The following is a 22,794-nucleotide window of genomic DNA, read 5'->3' on the forward strand; positions in this document are numbered from 1 at the left end:
TTTCTAGCTGATCTCTCTACAGGGTGACTTGTTTCTAGCTGAACTCTCTACAGGTGATTTCTTTGTAGCTGAACTCTCTACATGATGGTTTTGTTGTAGCTGAACTCTCTACAAGGTAACTTCTTCTAGCTGATCTTTTTACAGGGCATATTTGTTTGTAGCTGAGTTCTCTACAGGGTGATTTGTTTGCAGCTGAACTCTCTACATGGGAGTTTCATTGTAACTGAACTCTCTACAATGTGACTTCTTCTAGCTGAACTCTCTACAGGTGATTTCTTTGCAGCTGAACTCTGGTTTCTTTGTAGCTGAACTCTCTACAAGGTAACTTCTTATAGCTGATCTTTCTACAGGGTGACTTGTTTCTAGCTGATCTCTCTGCAGGGTGATCTGTTCATAGCTGAACTTTCTACGGGGTGATTTGTTTGCAGCTGAACTCTCTATACATGGTAGTTTCTTTGTAGCTGAATTCTCTACAATGTGACTTCTTCTAGCTGAACTCTCTACAAGGTGACTTGTTTTCTAGCTGATCTCTCTACAGGTGATTTCTTTGTAGCTGAATTCTCTACAATGTGACTTCTTCTAGCTGAACTCTCTACAAGGTGACTTGTTTTCTAGCTGATCTTTTTACAGGGCATATTTGTTTGTAGCTGAGTTCTCTACAGGGTGATTTGTTTGCAGCTGAACTCTCTACATGGGAGTTTCATTGTAACTGAACTCTCTACAATGTGACTTCTTCTAGCTGAACTCTCTACAGGTGATTTCTTTGCAGCTGAACTCTGGTTTCTTTGTAGCTGAACTCTCTGCAAGGTAACTTCTTCTAGCTGATCTTTCTACAGGGTGATTTGTTTGTAGCTGAATTCTCTACAGGGTGATTTATTTGCAGCTGAACTCTCTACAAGGTGACTTCTTCTAGCTGAACTCTCTACAGAGTGATTGATTTTTTTGCAGCTGAACTCTCTACATGGTGGTAGCTTTGTAGCTGAACTCTCTAAAAGGTGACTTATTCTAGCTGAACTCTCTAAAGGGTGATCTTTTCATAGCTGAACTCTCTACAGGATGATTTGTTTGCAGCTGAACTCTCTACATGGTAGTTTCTTTGTAGCTGAACTCTCTACAAGGTAACTTCTTCTAGCTGACCTTTCTACAGGGTGATTTGTTTGTAGCTGAATTCTCTACAGGGTGATTTATTTGCAGCTGAACTCTCTACAGAGTGATTGATATTTTTGCAGCTGAACTCTCTACATTGTGGTTTCTTTGTAACTGAACTCTCTACAGTGTGATTTGTTTGTAGCTGAACTCTCTACAGGGTGATCTGTTCGTAGCTGAACTCCCTACAAGGTAACTTCTTCTAGCTGATCTTTCTACAGGGCGATTTGTTTGTAGCTGAGTTCTCTACAGGGTGATTTGTTTGCAGCTGAACTCTCTACATGGTAGTTTCTTTGTAGCTGAACTCTCTACAATGCGACTTCTTCTAGCTGAACTCTCTACAGGGTGACTTGTTTCTAGCTGATCTCTCTACAGGGTGACTTGTTTCTAGCTGAACTCTCTACAGTGGATTTGTTTGCAGCTGAACTCTCTACAAGGTAACTTCTTCTACCTGATCTTTCTACTGGGTGATTTGTTTGTAGCTGAATTCTCTACAGGGTGACTTTTTTCTAGCTGATCTCTGTACAGGGTGACTTGTTCCTGCTGAACTCTCTACAGGTGATTTGTTTGCAGCTGAACTCTCTTACATGGTGGTTTCTTTGTAGCTGAACTCTCTACAAGGTTACTTCTTCTAGCTGATCTCTCTACAACATGACTTGCTTCTAACTGAACTCTCTACAGTGTGATCTGTTCATAGTGGAACTTTCTACTGGGTGATTTGTTTGTAGCTGAACACTTTGCATGATTGTTTCTTTGTAACTGAACTCTCTACAAGGTAACTTCTTCTAGCTGATCTCTCTACAGGGCAATTTGTTTGAGCTGAACTCTCTACATGATGGTTTCTTTGTAGCTGAACTCTCTATTAGGTACCTTCTTCTGGCTGATCTGACTACAGGGTGACTTGTTTGTAACTGAATTCCCTACAGAATAATTTGCAATGTAATAAATTATAATTGAGTAAATTATAAATGCAGCTGAATGCTTTATTAGGGTGACTGTTCTATTAGAGTATCTCGATCTCGCATTTGCTACACGTAGTTGCCTTTCGAATCATAACTCAGTGGTTTGTAATCCGATTCTTCTGTACTACTGCAAGGACTTTCTATGATGATTATTCCAGCTACATACTGATTTTCAGCTCATTGCTCTAAGCGGTTTGCCTGGTAGATACAAAAACTAATAGTTTTTTTATTCATAAAAATCGATTGCGTAATTTTGACACAGGTCGGGTTTTGTGTCATATCTCCGTGGTCTTTATCCCGATTCCTTTCAAACCACAAAAAGGCACTCCTACGATGGTTGCTCCATCTACATATCAATTTTCAACTGATTCCTCAAAGGAGTTTACCCTGTAGGCGTGATAGACCTTCGACCTTATTTTACGCAAATAATCGGTCATAACTCCGTGAATGTTCATCGGATTCCTACCAAAGTTGGTACACAGATCCGCCTTAATGAGCCCTTTACGTGTGCCAAATTTCAGCCCGATCCGAGCACGCATTCGTGTTTTATGGCGGATTTTGCGAATGTGAGAAATGAAGAAGTAGAAGAAAAAAACGAAGAAATTAAAACGAAATTTTGTTCGCTCGTATCTCGGAAATGGCTGGAGCGATTTTCTTCAAATTTGGTGTGTAGACTCCCCTTACTGGCCGGCACCTCTCTAGCAAATTTGGTTCCAATCGGATAAGGGATCACAGAGCTACATAGGTGTGAAAATTGCGTTTTCTTTCTTCCTGTTAATATACTCACGGGTGGCACGCCGGCTTCTTGGGCCGCACGACACACTACCGTGTGTCTTGATTTGTAGTGTAAGTAAGTACAGTAATTACACTGTAAATTGTAGTGTAAGTAAGCAATTTGGCTGTAAATTGTAGTGTAAGTAAGTAATTTGGCTGTAAATTGTAGTGTAAGTAAGTAATTTGGCTGTTGGTACTGGATACCAACAGACCTTTGATGTAATTAATTTTTTTTCCTTGCACTATATTATCTTGCCCTTGTATCCTTTGATTACATCATAAAGCCATTATTATTATTATTATACATACATACATACCTACATACATACATGCATACACACATACATACATACATACATACATACATACATACATACATACATACATACATACATACATACATACATACATACACACACACACACACACACACATACATACATACATACATACATACATACATACATACATACCTACATACATACCTACATACATACCTACATACATACATACATACACACACACATACATACATACATACATACATACATACATACATACATACATACATACATACATACATACATACATACATACATCCATACATATGTACATACGTACGTACATACATACATACATACATACATACATACATACATACATACATACATCCATACATATGTACATACGTACGTACATACATACATACGTACGTACGTACGTACGTACGTACATACATACATACATACATACATACATACATACATACATACATACATACATACATACATACATGCATCCATACATATGTACATACGTACATACATACATACATCCATACATATGTACATACGTACATACATACATACATACATACATACATACATACATGCATGCATGCATGCATACATACATACATACACACATACATACATACATACATACATACATACATACATACATACATACATCCATACATATGTACATACGTACATACGTACATACATACATACATACATACATACACACATACATACATACATACGTACATACATACATACATTCATACAGCGGCGGAGGAAGTAGTTGATATGAGGGGGGGCTCCGCTGAGCTGACCCACACTTATTTCTATAGTTTGGTAAGGTGAGACCAAAAAAAAAAAAAAAAAAAAAGGTCACAACCAACTCACAAGAGCTTTCCACCTCACCAGCTACCATTTCTAGCTGATAAACTACATAAAAATCCTTACATAGCTCGCTACACACTGATTACTTTATTAGAGTGACTGCTCTATTAGAGTATCTCGATCTTTATCACGGTTTTCAGCCCCACTCCAAGAAAGATAATTTCGGTGTGATATCATTCTGAGGGGGGGCTTTAGCCCCCTAGCCCCCCCCTTTCCGCCGCCTATGCATACATACATACACACATACATACATACATACATACGTACATACATACATACATCCATACATATGTACATACGTACATACGTACATACATACATACATACATACATATGCATACCTACATACATATGTACTAGAGTGTGATTATCCAATTATCGAGATATCGTAAAACCTATCAAGATAAGGATGATAAGTTTATTTTATCTAGATAATAGTTAATTACTTGTATACTAAATATCTGATGGTGTAGCCACCTCCAACTCTCCCACCATGTTGGCACAGTGGTAAAACTGACATTTTCCACTTCTTCATACTTTTCAAATTGTAGTCTACTCACTTTACTGGTTGGTTACAGTTTTGGCGGTTAACTAAAATAGATATTTGCTTCAGTTATCTAGATATGTCAGATAATCAAGGTAAGTTCAAAAGATTTGTCACTGCACACCTCTAATACATACATATGTACACACACACACACACACACACGCATACATATGTTATAGTTATAACATAGTTACAAGGGATATGACAAAAATATATACACTCGTGCTCTGCAGGCGCTCGTACATATATTTTTGTCATATCCTGAGTAATCGTGTTATAAAGATGAAATGATTATCTGATAGCATTTTATAGTGAAACATCACCTGTTGAAGATCGAAATCAGTAGAAATCGTTGACGTTTTAAACTCTTTAGCAGTGCTACGCCCATCTACTTGCAACTCAGTGAAGGAGACAAGAGTTCATCGAAAATCCTTCTCCTTGCTCACTGCAGTGCTCAGGTGAATAATTTTTGGTTGATTTAGGTACTTGTTATTGGAGACTTGCTTACCATTTAAATAAGGATTTCATGGAATGTATACCATATATTGTAAGCATAGCCACAAAGTGTGGTATATCATTTATATACCACAGCGTGGCACTTTTGATCTCAACCACAGGTGTGGTATATATATCTCCAGGACTTGTCCATTCACATCAACTAACATACGTAGGAGCAACGTTACCTATCAAGACACACCATCATATGCCTTGATATCATAAATAATTTAAACATTGAATGAAAATTTGTATGCTGAGGAGGTTCTTAAAAGCCAATGCGAGCTGTCCACATGTCTAATTTCACTTTAATGTTTTTTTCAACAGTAGTTGATAGTACATGTTTACAGACGGAATAGCTAGTTAACAATAGAATGTTTTATTATGTGGTACATTGCTAGAAATGCAAGGAATGTTTGTCTGTCATTCATCTGCACCAGCATGCAGGTACCTTCCCACACATCCATGCATACTTGCTATTAGTGTTTAATTGTCTAATGTCAATGTATTTTCTGCTATAGGGAATGACTTGAATAAGAAGCATCAACAATTATGGAAACTAGTAGCATTAGCTGCTGGACCTGCAGCTGTAGTTGGGTTGATAGCAATATTTACTATCTTAATAATGAATCGTAGAAGATTGAAACATCTATGTTATGGAGGTATGCTATCCCGTATTCATACAAGCTATGTTATGGAAGATTTTATGCCTTGTTCCTGTGTACATTTTGCAGTTAGTAATATTATACATTTAACACAACTTCCCAGAAATTTAGGTAAAGCATTAAAATTTATTAATCCTTAAATATTTGGTGGAATGTAGATGTTGATTTTTATTTATTTATATTACTTGACTAGATCTATATTGTTTGGTTTCTTAACAAACTGCAGTTGTATTGTTGTAACTACACTCTAGGCAGTTGCCTTGATAAAATTAATTAGGAAACTAACTTTCTCTAAACTTTTCTGGCTACACCTTTAAGTGGGTAAACTAAAAGTATACAACAGTACTGAGTCAGGACACTGATTTTATGTAGAGTGATCATACTGCTAAAGGATCAGAATATAGAATCCCCTCAGATTTTTGAAGTGGCTTCGAAACATGGCATAAAAAGCAGTTAAATACACTCACTGTTGTTATAGTTGCTTATATGTGCACATACATGCAGGGGAGCAATTACCAGGTGGGCAGCATGTACAAGAAGAGAGACCACTGGTTCATAGTGGCAATGGAGGTCCTGATGGGGGAGATAATTAATGTACAAACTGACTCATTCGTATTAGCAAAATTTTTGCTTTTAAAGATACTATTGCATTATTGATTATAGTTATTAATTACTACATACGCTTTCGTTATCCACTTATTAACTGTATGTGTATTTACATATAAAACATATCTATGCTTTGCTGTGAAAACGTATGACCCCCCTGAAAAGCCAGGGTGAAATAAAGCTTAGGTGTTGCCAAGAAATGGTTGCGGTATATGCTAATGTTGATATAATAGAGATCATACCTTTCTAATTTGTAAAATGTAATTTCTACTAACTGACTGACTGGCTGAATGACTGTGCTTTAGCCAAGCATAACTCGACTATGATTAAGGCTATGGGCTCACTGTTCAACATCACTTTGGCCTGAGATCTGCTTTTCGCCAACCACATCCACAATAAATGAACTTGTTACTGAATTTGTTACTGGGTCAACTTGTTGTTGGGTGTGACAGTTACAGTACAGTATGACAGCACAGGACAGTACGACAGTACAAGACAGTACAAGACAGTACAGTATGACAGTTAATAAAAGTAGCTATCATACTGTAGAAGAGTTCAACTATGTCAAATCACTCTGTAGAGTTCAGGTCACTCAGTAGTCAGTTCAGCTACATTACAATTCCCTGTAGAGAGTTCAACTACATTATACACGGCTCAAATTAAAAAGTTTTCTCTTCCTACAGAAAAAAAAGAAGTGAAAGTCCAATTAGAAGAAATGGCTGCAATGATGTTATGTCAATCATCACACCATCATTAATAATGATTGACAGTTGCATCATTGCAGCCATTTCTTGGCTGTCACCTTTGATTTCACACCTTTTTCATCTTTTGGGGTCCGTACCTTTTTTACAGTTCAGTTGTTTTGGGGATATGCTAATAATATACTGTATTCAATTGTATAATTATAGTTTGTTCACATTCACCCAAGCCCTCCTTTCTTGTTAAAAACTTGTTATATGTGCCAGCTGCCCAAATATTTATTAGTGCTGTGAAGCCTTTTAAATGTCGGAACTGTTTATCAAAAAAGTATAGTTAATCAACCAACTTAATCAACATCAACCTATTTAAATTGGCCAATGTACAGGTGTTACAGTATAGTGACTGATCACTGAATTTGAAAATCAATGCAGCAACTGCAGGCCATGGCCAGTATTTTGTCCAAAATCACATATATAATTATTTTGCATTAAGTGTTGTAGTATTAATACACTGGTATGAATCCCTTGGGCATTGAAAGTGTGTGTATACCTATATTTGTCTATCCGGTACATAAGCTTTATGCCAAAAGCAGCCAGAGCATGAGAAATGAAGGTTGTATATAAACCTTCCACAATGGTAAGCTTTGCTCTGAAGTAGCTTCTTCATGCCAGTTTAAGTTATGCTGGAGTGTGACTGTAAGGAGTTACTGAAGAAACTGTTTATTCCTCCCCCAATGGCTATACAGACATTTAACAGCTCGTGCATGGTCTTCTAGGCTACAAAGTTGAAGTGGGTGTCACTCAGTTACACAAGCAAAAATGAAGGGCAACTTTGAGGCTTCTCTAGAAAATCTGTGCAAGAAAACACGGTAAACACTAAACTAAGAATCAAGAAGAAGAAGAGCCAAATCACAAATACTACCTACTACTATGATGAATATAGTTTGCAGTAGATCATCAGTAAAGACTAAAAGTATGGAAGAAGTGCAGTAGCTACCCACTTGGTCACAATTGCTGCTACTGTATGACTGATGCATGACTCCCATATAAATTATGTGAACAGCACGTAATGTTAGAATATCCACTACTATCATTTGTAGATAGGCACCAGCCTATTATGCTGGCATAATTTTTAGCATAATAGGGGCTTAGAAGCATCAAGCATAATGCTAGCATAATGGGTAGATTCTGCAATACTGTAAAATATTATCAGTGAAAAATGAAAAATGCACCAAGATTGAATATCTGTAAAGTCTTGTGTAGCCATATCACTACTTTCCTACATATAATTATATACTGAAAAGGAAAGAATATAGTAGTCTGTAGCCTAATGAAGTAGTATGATGGGCTACAAATGAATTATTTTTCAATGGTTAACTGTAAACAATTGCTTTCAGGCCAAATATTATTGTCATCCAAATGCTGTATAAAGCATAAAATTATTAGTTAACCATGGAGGTTGGGACAAAACGTATGAGCATAATTTTGAGCATAATAGGTTAAAAATTTGAGCACTGCACCATAGCATAATAGGTAAAATTAAAAGCATAATAGGCTGGTGTCTATTTTTGTTGACTAATAGACTTTGAACACCTTTCTTTCAATGAATATTGTATACCCACAGCTGGTGCATGCTATAAAGTAATTTTCCAGGAAAATATACTATGAGTGTGGGACTTCCTTACTTTGTTACCATTGTGTATATATACTGTTTAACCTAAAGCTATGAATATACTTTAGGGAGTAGTAAGTAAACAGTGCTACCTACTAATAAAAGTCTTTGTCACACATACTGTATATGGTTATTGGTCACTAATAGCCAATATACATAATACAGGTAGTTTTCTAAGAAATGTGATCATGAATTTCATGTGACTGGTGTTTTAAATAATAAAGTGTTTTATTAGCTAGCATTAGTTACTGCATTTGCATGTGCATGGAAGTGATAGCTTTGTAAAATTCCATGAGGTTGGAAGCAATAAAACATTTTGTATTGATCTATGCATATTGTTAAAGTAAATAACCAGTTACTAAAGTGCATTATCATAGGTAGGGTTGTATGCATACATATAATTATGCATTATTGACTATTCATGTGTTGCTAGTGATGGTTCCTGAAATAGGTCTGCTTTGGATTAAACATATACGAATTTGGGTTATGATGACTAAGTATTAGTTAAAAAGGAAAGGGGGGGGGGGGGGGGGGGGCTACAACCCCCTTAGCCCTAAATTCGCCCCTGACACTTGATTCAATATGTAACTTATTTGCTTTTCATGGAAGTAACCAATGTTTAAGGAGACAATGCACACAAGAGAAGATTGCACAAACATCTGGAGCTCAGGCATACAATTGTAACACAGCAAATGTACAATATATCATCCATGCAGTTATTACCAAACTAAGTAGTGTCATTAAGCTGAAAATACATTACATTAATCATAGCTACTTTCACTAAACACTTCAACCAATAGATGATGTGGTGAACAATAACAAGGAAATATGAACATTCCAGGCAATCTCAACTATATACGTACAAGCAATTGCAATGAAATATCATTGCACTAAAGTTTTGTCAGGTAGCACTGAGTAGCATACCAAAGCAACAGCTATGGATAAGTGTTAAAAGGTATGCTCCATTTCTATAATAAGTCATAAACAGGATGATACATGAGATAGTTAGCAATGCATTAACCGAGATGTATAATATACTACAACGTAGCATAGCTGAGTCAGTCAAGAGCCACCTTGGCCCACCTGGCTATTTAAGTCATTCAAACACAATACCTTACAGTAGAGAATCCAAGATCTTAGAGCCTGATGTGGATAAACTCAATCATAACCTTGTTTCACCATGAACTTGACGGTAGATGATTTCCTGAGGAGTATTACTACATGAGTGGAGGAGCTTCAAGGTTCAATCATCTTGTATCCTGTAATTAAATTCAAAATGCATGGTTGGTGTGATTATTGAAAAGTAGACTAGACACCCTTAATAATTACAATTTCTGTTAGATTTGTTAATATATACCCCATTCCCATAATGTTTACCATTTTTGGATTCGGCTTTTAGTCCTCATAAAAGTCAACCTGGTAAGTGTTACATGACTGGGCATTGTTGAACCAACTTTCGCATTTATTGCCTTTTATGTATCTGCCATGTGTAACTGGCTGAACAAAAACTCGACTAGTTTGCATTTTTCTTGAGTAGTTTTTATTGGGGATAAGCCAGTGGGCTATTAAATTTTCAGCCTTACCTGTTGAGACTTATGGTGATATATAGAGAACAGGAACAGCAAAACTATCAATTTGTACAGTGACCTTATATTTTATCAATAAGTTACTAGTGCAACAGTTTATCGATTATTGGACTTGGCTCTGGGTTTACCATCCACCAAGGAAGAAGGCTGTATTCCAAAGTAAATCAAAGTAGGCTGTAAACTAAAGTTTGCAAGCAAGAAGGCTGTTCAAGCTTAGAAATGAGGACAATAAAGTTACGTCTTACACATACCTCGATCAAGTTTCCATGAACAGGCGAACACAACAGCGTATCACTTTTCAGTTTGTGTCTTGCTTCACTGTTTACTGAAGCAACTACTATTGTATTTTTTTTGGTAGATTTCCCAATGTAGTTAGTTACAAAAAATACAAACTAGTCAAGCTTTTGTATATAATAGGTTAAATAGCTATAATAGAGAAACATTTTAGGTAGTGGAAATTCATTGTCAAGCACCTCAATTGAACAATATTATTATTATTATTATCAAGTCTACCAGTTGGGCACTGGAGGGTTTGCACAGAAGGCAGAGCGCACCAATCCAAACACTGGTACCATGCACAGTACAACTTTCACCAACTATAATACTGCAATATTATCCACCATGTAAGTGATCTTACCATACATGTCTCACAAAACACTTACATTCTGTTTAACCAATCAATCCTGTTGTACTAGACCAGCTGTTTAACTACTGTCAGTCCAGTCCAGCTCCGTGAATACAGGAAGGCTCAATAGCCTTTCCACTACCCTTGTACTTTGCATGTCCTGGAGTCTCTGAGTAGCTGCAAACAAAACAGAATTCCTTATGCACGAGTGGAGGAGCCTTACGTTGAATCCCACAATCAAATTCACGGAGTGGTTAAGTGCACGGATCACGTGATTATTAAAACCTGATTCTACTGTTTGATTTGCTGCTTGGCCGTAAAAGTCAATTCGGTGAGTGTCACGTGCTGTCGGCCCCAGTGTATATTATAAACATAGTCTCGTGCCCAGACCCCACCCACTGTGTTGACTAGACTTATGCTATGTTTTTGGGCCCGCCGCCATATTGTTTACGCATTTGTATCCATAGCTGTAGTCGGCCATTTTCCTAGTTCCAGCCTATCAAATCGCGTTGTACCTGAATCAAGGCGTCCGATTGGTCAGAAAAGAAAAATGGCGTAGGGCCCAAAACTCCTGCGAATGTCACCAGACCCTATTCAACGCAGTGGGTGGGGTCTGGGCACGAGACTAATTATAACATAGATTTATAAACCTGGGGTTTATGATATAAATATTGAACCGACTTTCGATTCAGTAACCTCGGCCATTTATTAGAATAGAGTGACGTTTATAAGAATAGAATCTATTGATTATATTAGTTTCTCATCCACCGCCCGCATCCTTCTTAGGCTACCGCATGGTAAGCCATTATTTACTCTGTGCATCCTCAGAAGAACATATCTATGGTGATACCAAACCGTCACATCGATGACGTTTTTTAATTAACACCATGTCCCTATCAATTCCCCCATATTATCAATCCGTAGAGAGACAAACAAGACACTATCATCCCTTGCATTTTATCCTGCCCACACCATCAACAACATCTTATCAACAATCATTTTACTCAAGATCAATCAAAGAATGGAATGAACTGCCTGTATTTATTATAGAGATGACAAACTATGATGAGTTTACAACTAACTTGATATCACACTTTACAAACAATCAACACCACACTAGTTAGTATATAATTGTACCTAATACTGTGATTCCCTTTTTTTTCCTGGGCACTCCAGCTGTGCTGACTGCCCAGTAATCATAAATAAATAAATAAATAAACGCTACAGTGCGCCAGGAGTACTGTTGTGTTGTTTCCTTGGCAAATTACTGCAGTGGATTCTATTTTCAACTGTTTTTCAAGTCAACTGAAATCCTGCTAGCTTGATAGAGCACGATTGCAACTAAAAAACCAATATTAATTTGTGGGAGGAAAGAGGGAGAATTTGGACAAGGTCTGTACATCAGTGTATTAATAATATAATGGCCTAAGGTAATGCCCTCCCGCCCGCATCATAATAAATAGAAAGACTGCATGAGAAACTAATAGTCACCAAATAGGGGCCTTATGGTGTGCAGTGAGATGACTTATGCTATAAAATGATCATCATATAGACCCTTTTCAGGTAAGCTGCTGCCATAGCAACATCCGCCATTTTGAGTACAGCCCGTTTTGAAACCCTGGTAGCGTGGGGGAAAGCGTACGTTTAACCAGGTCAACCTTTGCTGTGGAATGCAGAAGAAGAAGCTCTACTTCCTGGATATTGTTTTACTCTTATAGAAAGCAATGCTACCAGGGTTACAAAATGGGTTGTACTCCAAGATGGTGGATGTTGCTATGGCAGCAGCTCACCTGTAAAGGGTCTATAGTACAGGTCAGTTATACTATAGTTGTGATTGTATTTTTCAGTATGCTTCATAGAGAAGTTTGTACAGTAATGTCTAGTCTCGTGCCCAGACCACTTTAAAAGCTTAGAAATTTGTAATTTTAACTTTGCCCCACCAATCACGATCAGTTAATAAATCTTGTCAATTGTTTCTTGCCCTATATCAAAGGCTGATACAAATCAGTTGTACAAATGGTTATATACTCACTACCACAGGTAAGTCACATTACCAGCTGTGTACTTTGGTTGAGTGTCAATATCCCAAAAATGATCAGCTCCTACGATATTTTGAATTCTCCATCAGTAGTAAGGAGATGAGCTTGGAGGTTGTGGAGAAATGGCAAACTGGTGACACTTTCAGGTGTTCTGTAAGGATGCTGCAAAAATCGGTACGATTAACACTGAAAGTTGTACTGTTCTGCTCTTGGTGTAATGGTAACATCAAGTGTACTGCTTGCTGTACATGTGGCACCAAATGATGATATCTTAATCCTTTCCTGAGTGTACCACATACCACTGTTCCTATGGCTGTCTTGAGGAGACAAATATTGCTCTGTTAAGTGGAAGGGCCGTGGTGTCATTACAATGTTGCTGCTGTGAGACTCTATACTACTTCTAGGGTTGGTCACATTGCCAGGTTGTACTGGGATAGTGGAGTCAGTCTATTGTTGTCCATGTCGGCAGTTGTGACACCTGTGTTTAGAATTACAAGAAGAAATTGTCCCAAACAATTGAAACATAGTCTTTCCTGACATATGATGTTGTTACATTGTCTACAGAACAAATCATAAGAATCCTTGATTTGTTCACACACAGTGAAGCGGAGTGAGAAAAGAAAGGGCACTGTATCTTTGCCTTGGAATGTGTGAGTTTGCTAACAATGGAATGAAAAGAAGCAGTGGAGGCAAGGAAGCATGAGACTCATCTGTGATCCGATCTCAAGGATGTACACTTGTCACGGATAAATGTTTGTAATTCAATGATTGTCCACTCTCATTTGCCATGAGTTCTTGCCATATTAGTAGGATTGTAATGTGCAGGCTGCCATAGGAACTAGGAAGCTTCAGTCCATTAGACTGGATATGGCTCTCAATAGCATCATGAAATTCATGACCAGTGGAAGGTGTATTGCTTGGGACAGGAAGATCAATGAGGGCCCTCATATGTGCATCATTCTGTTTGTACAGCTCACCAAACCTTTCCTTCAATAGATGGACAGAGTCAGCATAGCTGGCATTGGTGAGCTGAAACCCAGCTATTACACTGGGTGCTTCTCCCTCAGAGGTAACTTGCATACACTTATTAGAGCTCTGCTGGTGTCCACTGCAGCTTCAAAGGAATCCCAGAAGGGTTGCCTGAAAATTGTAGGAGGTCTAACTTGGGAAGGCGTGTGATTGTGCCACTGCTCTCTCTCTCTCTCTCTCTCTCTCTCTGGGTTCTGCACACTGCAAATGGGGTGAGGAAGGGGTATGTGGTGGATTCAAACAGTGAGTGAGTTTGGCCTTTTCCTGGAGAAGTGATGTCTTCTGCTTGTGGTGCTTCGGCTTCAATCTCTCAAGTGATGATTTAAGAATCTTCATATCAAGAGCTGATATGAGACCTTCCTTATGCTGGAGTTGCTCATGCATGTCTTGCAAGGCAATAGTGTCAACTTCTGTGAGTGGCTGCTGTGATTGCAGTAGTTCCTCACCATTCTGTAAAAGCTTGGTGAGGTGTGCAGTATCCTATTCTTGAACTAAGGGCCTTCTTAATCGCTGCCATAATCCTTCAATGTCAACTCACAGCACCAAAAATGTAGCAGCGGTTGTGTAATATGGGTAGTTTACCTGTATTCACAGCACCAAATACGACATTGTGATGAGCGAAGAACAACTCTAGGATTGGCAGAGTGAGGAAGGATTCAGACAGTGCACAAGACAGAACCACAATCAATTCTATGTGAACATGTGATATATATGTGCTTAAAATACTATAAATAGTTATGTTACATGAGTTTATCCGTGACAATTATATGATGAAAATTTATGACAATGTGTAATACAATGTGACCAGAGCATTAAATTTTAAAGCTGGTAAATGTTATTTTCCCACACTACTGGTTTTCTCATTGCCCAATCAGAGAACATGGATCATAAGACCGGGCGTATCTGAGTGCCGCTACATGATTGTAGAAATGTATGTTTGTAACTGTGATCCATGTTTATATATGTAGAACAGGAAGAGTTGGATCTGTTTAAAGTCTTCTTGGTCATTTGATCAGGCACAAATCAGTCTAGGCATGAGGCTATTATGCTCCAAAAATTGAGCGAGCATTATGCTTTTGAGCAGTGCTCAAAAAATCACCTATTATGCTTTTGAGAATTTCCCATTATTCCCAAAATTATACCACCATAATTAGCTAATAATGCCAGTTTATTGCTGTATCACACCATTTTCATTGATGTTTAAGCTTCAAATAGTCTTGAATTCTTAAGCTGGCTGCTGTATTAGAGTATTTCAATTCAATGTGACTGCTTTATTAGAGTATATGATATTTAGTGCCTGTTCTGACTGCTCTATTAGAGTATCTTGATCTTTTTTAACGGAATTGTCCAATCTGCAGATTTTTCTACTGTTAAAGCTTTATAATCACCTCAAAATGCTAGCATAATTCCTGATTTCCACACATACCTATTATGCCTGAAATTATGCCGGCATAATCACCACATCCCTGAATCAGTCCCTTGATTGCATGATTCCATTTTGATCCCAGTTAAAAATTATTGTGCATGCAGAGTTTATTTAGCACTCCTTTGTGATGGTAATAAAACATAGAGTAAATTTTGTACATGTACAGGTGTCTGTTATGGGGAATAGTTTTAGTAATGACACTGATGAGATTGCTTTACCTCAGTCTGGACCGGCTCAATCTTCCAACAACCAGAATAGTCTGGTACAACAGACACCATCAGGTTAGTGGAGTGACGTGTTATACACTACACACTAATATCAGTACAGGTGAACTAGTAGAGGGAGAAATGTCAACTAGTAAGGTGTTTCAACACTTTTACCCTCAACTAGTAGAGATGCTACCAATGAATGATGTCACTTTCTTATCAAAATTGTTCTCAGTCAACCTTCTTCCTGGTAATGTCAAAGATCAAGTGAGGTCAATAAGCACGCGAGCAGACAAGGTAACACACCTCCTGGATTATGTGATTCAACCATCAGTGATGACTGGTGTTGGTAGAAGTTTTGATGATCTTATTAAAGTGATGGAGGATAGTGAGTATGATGGTATGAAGGAGTTGGCCAAACTGATTAGACATAGAATGAGGGAGGGATCAGTGAATAGTGAAACTGGTTTGTTGAAGTGATGGTTTTGTAAATGTATCTGCTTTAGATGTGGAATTGTTTCTACAGGTGTCCATTCAATTACTAACAAACGTCCTACTGTGAAGTACAGTCCAGTAGTTGTTAGCAGGTTACAGGCCAGGTACCTCAGATACTTGTCCACTGACTGGCCACACTATTATGTTCGACTGGCTCTGTTGAAAGGAGAAAGAGTGACAAGAGCAGATAAAAACTTGGAAGAGATAACAAGACTAACATTAAAAGGACAAGTTGATGAAATATTATTGAAGAAGGAGCAACTTGGTGAGCTGAGGGACATTTTTCACTACCAGAACAAACCTTGTCCTCGAATAATACTAATAATGGGAGGCCCAGGTGAGTATTACAAAGTATTAGTATATAGAAGTAATGTGAGTTGTGCAGGTATAGGGAAGACAACCCTTGCCAATGAGATCTGTGTGGAGTGGGCTAGGGGGGATGGGTTTTTATCTGAGGACTATGATATGGTGATCCTGATACCATTAAGGTCAGTCCAGCAAAGGTCAATTGAAGAAGAGATTATAGAGCACATTGGAAAGGAGATGTATGAGCAAATGAAGAAGTCAGCAGGTATAAGATGCCTAGTGATCCTGGAAGGATTAGATGAAATGTCAGCTGAACATCGAGAGAGTGATCCATTTTTAGTACGGGTGATGAAGTGTACATTGTTGGAGGAGGCTACAATAATGATCACATCAAGACCACATGCTTGTGAGAAGCTGGACGCTGGCAGGAGAGTAGAAGTGGTAGGATTTGGTAAAGAACAAATCCAGGAGTTTGTGGAGAAGTCATTTCCCAATGATGTGAAATGTGCTGAGGAGTTTTCACAGCAGCTGAAGGAGTATCCTCATTTAGAGAGTTTGTCGTATGTGCCTATGAATTTAGTGATGATAGTTGATATATTTGAGTGCAGTGAGAAGAAGCTTCCATCCACCATTACACAACTGTACCGACTGTTCATTGTGATGGTACTAGAGAGACAAGTTAGGAAGGAGAATGAGAGGAAGCAAGTGTGTTCAACTGTAGTAGCAGCTAATAGCATTGAGGAGAAATTGTATAAAGTGTTATCAGGTATTCCCAAAGAAGCAGTGAGGACATTGTTGTTATTGTGCAAGTTAGCTTATCGTGGAATCTTTAACTGGTGCTCTAAACCAATATACCGTTGGCAGAAGGAACCAAAGATCATCTTTACTGTGTCAGACCTGAAGGAATGTGGTATAGAGGTGACAGCTGAATGGGATGGGTATGGCCTTTTGAAAGCTACACACACTCACCACTTACTCACAGACACTGTTACATACAATTTTGCACACTTAACCATCCAGGAGTTTTTGTGTGCTGTTTATATTTCAACATTATCACAAGAAAAACAGCAACATCTACTGAGTGAACACTTTAGGTACTATCCTAATGTTTTCATATTTTTGTGTGGAGTAACAGGATTAGTGTCTAGTAAAATGCTCCAGTTTGTAATCTCCAAAATATCAGATCGTCTTCGATTTGTAAGTAGGTGTTTGTATGAGAGTCAGCAGACTAATCCAGTTCGATCAATTACACCCATCAGAGTGAATATGAATGACTACAGTTTACTACTACCTTATGAAATTTTATGCATCTCGCATGTGCTGTCATATTATGTACAGGCAGTTTCAGAATTGATCTTGAGTCGTTGTTGTATTGGAGACAAAGGAGCTGAATTTTTAGTAAAGCACATCACTATTCAGAAAGTATTTAACGTCAGTTATAATAATCTCACTATTGATGGGCTAGTACACATAATGAAGATTGTGAAGACAAGTAAGCCTTACCAGCTGTAGTGTGGTATGCTATTGCATGTGACCATTAAGTGTTTGTGAATTGATCGCACCTCACTGAGCTGTATGTGTTTGTGATAGTTACTGTTTTCGTTACAGATAGTGCCTCATTAAGAGTGTTAAATGTTACTGGTAATGCTATTGGTGATGATGGGATGTCATTAATATCAAGCAAACTCTGGAACAATAACATCCTGACTGAGCTATGGGTGGAAAATTGTGAATTTTCAGTGAAAGGTACTATTGAAGTATGTAAAGTATAATACTATTGACCCACCCTCACAATAGCACTATACACTATATAAGGGAGCTCTTAGTGTATCATTAGAAGTGCCAATATACCGTGTTGGAAGTAACGCATTGCATAATATCAAGACTCACGGTAGTGAGTCACATGGCCAAGAAACTATAAAGCGCACGCCCAATTAAAAGACACGTGGCTACTACTGTTAGTTATTTACGTGTAGGGATGCATGGTTTCACAATATTAGCCCTGGATTATGCAATATCCCTCAATAGATTTGTAATGCACTATGTACATTAAAAAATTTTTTAGTTGTCATTATTGCTGTAGTTTTCTTGTTGCAATTTTTCAAAAGGGGTTGTGTTACTGCTATTGTCATATTACCACCACATTTTTGGAATGTTATTAGCACAAACACTGTGAGGTTCTGGATTGTTCCTTCTACCAAACATCTAACCTGGACAAAGCAGCATTTTTAATGGAATTCTAGACCCTTCCTGAAGCGATCTACTACTGTATAGTAAAAACTTTGGCGGTAAAAAACTTTGGCGAATTTGACAAATAGAATTCAATTCGCCAAAGTTTTTTTCGCCAATTATTTTAGATCATCACGCAAGCACATTGCATAACTAGAACTTGAGATGAAGGTCAGCTCGTACCATTACGCAATAAAGATCGAGTTGACCGGCTTTGGAGATCTTCAAAATGTATCCCACAGTTGTAAGCACTCCTTGGGATAGCATTTACAACCAGCTTGCCGTTCGTACGTCAGCTAGTTCACTGTTGATTTGACCAAATACTTTGATATACGTGATAACTTCTGCTACTGAAAAAGTAAAATACATGCAGTCGCTCTCAGAATTGCAGGAGATAGTGAAGCACGCCTTTGCTAACACGTCCTTAGATCAGTAACTACAAAAGTACTGCTACAAAAACACTGACGCTAGCTACCTATACACTTACTGCACTACTTAACTGACGAGTTGACAATTTGTCATTATCCTTACATATCCTACAGTAAAAACTTTGGCAGTAAAAACTTTGGCAGTAAAACTTTGACGAATATTATTTCAATCACCAAAGTTTTTTCCACCAATTTTTTCAGCAGAGGGGTTTCGTCACACTTTTTTACTGCCAAAGTTTTTTACTATATGGTAATTGCGCGGGTGGCTGATAAATATACACAGTTCATCATAGCCTGCAACCAAACATTTCGCAACTAAAAAGTTACAAAACAGTTAAATAAACTTGGTAACAATGCTTCTAATAATCTTACAGCAATATCGCGATAGTAAGCTGTAATTATCATATCGTGATAGCTAAAATTTTTTGATCGCAAGTATCAAACTATCAATATTATTGCTCAGCACTAGTTAATACTAGGCAATTAATCAACCATGTATATTTTATTCATGCTAATGCTATTATTATTAGATACTTGAATTTGTAATACTGTAATTTATCACATTTCATAATTCATGAATTAGTTTGTAATTCTGTAATTATGTTGCTATGTGCTGCTAATGAAACATAACTATAACAAACCACTTTAAACTGCACAGAAGTATCTCTTCAACTGTTTTATAGTGTGTCTGTTATGTTATCTCACGCAAATTGTTTAGAGAAACCCTTGAGGCTGCCCTTTGTTTTCGTTCACGTACAGGTAACGCCCCGAAGGATACACTATTTCTGGTAGCCTAAGAGGCCTTTAACACTGTTTTGCAGTTGTTAAACGTCTATAAAACCAAGAGGGAAGACCATTCATGAAGAGTCGCCATACCCATATTTCAGACCACCGAGAAGAAACTACCTCAGAACAAAGCTTATGTATGGAAGTTTAATACAAACTTAATTTAGCTTTCAATTCTTACATCCTGGCTGTTTAACAATTTTGCTCACGTGGGTGCGTACAGACAAACATAGATTCTTATCACCTTGCAACAAGTTCTGTTCACTTTACCTCTCTCAGCCCATATATGACTCACATGAGTAAACTCACAATCAAAATTAAGCACATGGCAAGAATTTTGAAACATAGAAATATGACTCATTGAGTCACTGTTGTTCATCACTTCATAACAAGTAAGTCACTGTTTATCTAACTTTCTCCAAGTAGCTCAGTGAACAGACTGTCAATCAGGATATAAGAATTAAGTTATCCCACCATGCCCATTATTGTATAGACACGCATACCCCAAAGTTCTTTGCTGTTTTAAGGATTAATATTATTGTTATGATCACTACAGGTGCCATTTCTATCAGTGAAATGTTGGGAAAGTGTTCAGTGCAAGTTGTCATCATGTCCTACAACAACATTGGTGATGATGGAATCACTGCCATTGCAAGAGCACTTAGTAACAGTCAGATTAGGGAACTGTATATTACTCACTGTGGCATTGGTCTTACTGGAGTAAAATCACTTGGAGAAGGATTACTAGTTAACAAAAGTGTAAGGAGAATATGGATGCGAGTTAATCCCATCACTGTGGAAGGAGCTCGTCTGATACTAGAAGCAGCTGTGAATAATGGAATCTGTCAAGAAGTGAGAATTGATAATGAATATTTTAGTGATAATGAAGTAAAGAAGATGAATATCATATTGGAAGAGAGAAAGAAAAATGAGGTAGGAAGACTGTTGTGTAATGTAAATGATTTTTGTCATTTCAACAGTGGTTACCACAACATGAGATCAAGAGTGGAGGAGTATTCAAGTATGTATGAGTCTTCAACCATGTTTGCAGCTTACAACTACATTCACAAAAATAATTTGACCACAGATAATGTACCAATGATTAACATGTTCTAATTACCTGTATGAAAGTGTTAATTACATTACATTACTACAGGGGCGGATCCAGACTTTTTAAAAGGGTTTCCACTCTGGACCATGCATGTTATCACAAATTCAGTCTAGCTATCTAACAATAATATTTCATAGCAAGTAATTACTCTCCAGCAATATCTCACTGTTAAATCTTACATTTAGAAATGCAACTGAAGTCTTTATATAGCTAACTGCAATATAGCTTTAAAACCATCGAAATAATTATTTTCAGAGACATCTATTCATATGAAGATGTTGTGGTAGCAGTTTCAAGTGATTTTGCTGTAAAGGAAGGTGAAATGATTGTTGCACTAGCATTTGCAATGTGTACTCATTTGACAGATAAACTGATTTTAGTGTACTGAATTAGAGACAAAGTTGTAATTGGTTCAAGTAAAATGTACTGAAAGGCTCTTTCAAGAGGTTTCAGGAAACCCTAGCTCCTTATGTTTACAATAATGTATGCAATAGCCACATACAAAAAGCTACATCAATGTGAGGCACTATTGTATAGGCACAAATACTGTAAAAGACTACCTGTAGTTTTGCATTTTTATGAAATTCCGAAGAAAAACATCACAAGTCATATTGCAAGTACTGTATACTCATACTAATAGTGGGATGGATATGTAACATAAAATGGCAAATATGTTCACTTCTGGAAGAATGCATAAGAACATGCTGACCAATTCATCTTCCTGCTTAAATTTGAACTCAGTATGGGTGTGGTCAAGATTTTTCAATTATAGTATAAAGGACAATGTTGTTTGCTGGTTGTTTTGGCTTGCACATTTACATTTATTACTGAACGTACAGGTTTATTGTATTTCTTTCTCAGTGCACTGTCCACTACAATAGCACAACTACATATACTTTTTTAAAGTTGCATGGCCTTGCAGTGTACAATTCAGCATTTCTTGTAGTTATATAGACTTTATCTTTTCTCTGAATTCTTTTCAAACTTCAGTAAGTGTGTTCAGGGGTGGATCTACAAATTTTCAGAGGGGTTTCTGGTTCTCTTGAATTGCAACTTCATTTTTATCACCCAGGCGGATCATAGGGGGCGTGTGCTATTTCAGAGGGGGTTCTGGAAACCCCAGAAACCGCCCCTGGTGTTTCATAATGGTGTCCATCTCTGTCCTTCTGCCAACTCCAATCCGCAGGACTTGGAAGAGACAGCTTTGATATCAGTATGGCCTCCTTGGAATCATGCACATTTCTCATACTGAAATAGAGCTGTTCTTGATGTAGGAAGATCTTCCAGCTTTCTATTCCCATAAGAAAAGAGTTGCTTCCTTGCAGCATTTACAGTGAGTATAGCTATACAAAAATCTATAATGTCATCATTGGTGGTTTCCTCTGGAGTCTGAGATAGGTTATTGACTGGTACATTAGATGAGTATGTTCTTCAGCCTTGCATGCAATAAGAGGCTGACCATTGTATTATGCTTCATAGTGCTCATGCTCATCTGGAGAAGACTATGGTACAGGTAACTGACACACATGTACTTGCCATCGCCACTGCCAGAGTATTTAAGGGATGTGAAATAACTTTAGCATTAGTTAGCATTTGCAATTGCTTACAACAAGAATTTCAGCAGTTCATACAATTGCAGGTAATGATTTGGTGCAAGGGTTTGTTGTTCATGCACACCTTCTCAGCTCATGCTGTGATAGTCTCATCTTTTAGTGAAGAAAACTGTTTATAATGTTTGTATACAGGTCTTTAACAAGCTTAACAACTCTGTTAGGT

General features: G+C 37.6%; 2 protein-coding genes and 1 long non-coding RNA gene across 5 annotated transcripts in view; 2 read left to right on the plus strand and 1 right to left on the minus strand.

Moving 5' to 3' along the window:
- Positions 1 to 6,540, plus strand: part of LOC136252845 (scavenger receptor cysteine-rich type 1 protein M130-like) — a 38,976-nt gene extending 32,436 nt beyond the window's left edge. Inside the window, exons 5-6 of one of the 2 annotated variants that reach the window (XR_010699792.1) lie at positions 4,929 to 5,074; positions 5,633 to 5,732. Coding sequence is in view for 1 of the 2 variants with exons in the window: in XM_066045423.1 (XP_065901495.1) it covers positions 5,633 to 5,773; positions 6,281 to 6,369 (230 nt within the window). In the remaining variant the exon portion in view is untranslated. Of the gene's footprint in view, positions 1 to 4,928; positions 5,075 to 5,632; positions 5,774 to 6,280 lie in introns of those variants that run through there. The other variant, XM_066045423.1, reaches the window with a different exon arrangement.
- Positions 6,541 to 9,724: 3,184 nt separating this feature from the next.
- LOC136252846 (uncharacterized) lies at positions 9,725 to 11,286 on the minus strand. Its single transcript, XR_010699794.1, has 3 exons — positions 11,187 to 11,286; positions 11,001 to 11,140; positions 9,725 to 10,011 (listed from the first exon to the last, which is right to left on the minus strand). It is a non-coding gene; the product is annotated as an uncharacterized lncRNA (long non-coding RNA).
- LOC136252844 (NACHT, LRR and PYD domains-containing protein 3-like) lies at positions 11,205 to 21,034 on the plus strand. Of its 2 annotated transcripts, XM_066045421.1 has the most exons (8): positions 11,205 to 11,294; positions 15,624 to 15,738; positions 15,785 to 16,129; positions 16,190 to 16,495; positions 16,544 to 17,956; positions 18,073 to 18,210; positions 20,464 to 20,840; positions 20,888 to 21,034. In XM_066045421.1, the coding sequence occupies exons 2-8, from the start codon at positions 15,633 to 15,635 to the stop codon at positions 20,936 to 20,938; spliced, it is 2,736 nt and encodes a 911-aa protein (XP_065901493.1). In that variant the 5' UTR covers positions 11,205 to 11,294; positions 15,624 to 15,632; the 3' UTR covers positions 20,939 to 21,034. The 2 variants fall into 2 exon arrangements, with proteins under 2 accessions (XP_065901493.1, XP_065901494.1); XM_066045422.1 differs by lacking the exon at positions 20,888 to 21,034 and having other exon boundaries at positions 18,073 to 18,221; positions 20,464 to 20,763.
- The last annotated feature ends 1,760 nt before the right edge of the window (positions 21,035 to 22,794 follow it).

The sequence above is a fragment of the Dysidea avara genome, chromosome 4 (genome assembly GCF_963678975.1).
Source record: "Dysidea avara chromosome 4, odDysAvar1.4, whole genome shotgun sequence".
NCBI lineage: Eukaryota > Metazoa > Porifera > Demospongiae > Dictyoceratida > Dysideidae > Dysidea > Dysidea avara.

Bases quoted from the DNA above. Each gene is read 5' to 3' on its own strand.
- LOC136252844 (XM_066045421.1), top strand. From the start codon at position 15,633: ATGGGGAATAGTTTTAGTAATGACACTGATGAGATTGCTTTACCTCAG. The intron at 15,739-15,784 runs GTTAGTGGAGTG...ATATCAGTACAG, and splicing joins GGTACAACAGACACCATCAG to GTGAACTAGTAGAGGGAGAA. The intron at 16,130-16,189 runs GTTTGTTGAAGT...TTGTTTCTACAG, and splicing joins ATCAGTGAATAGTGAAACTG to GTGTCCATTCAATTACTAAC.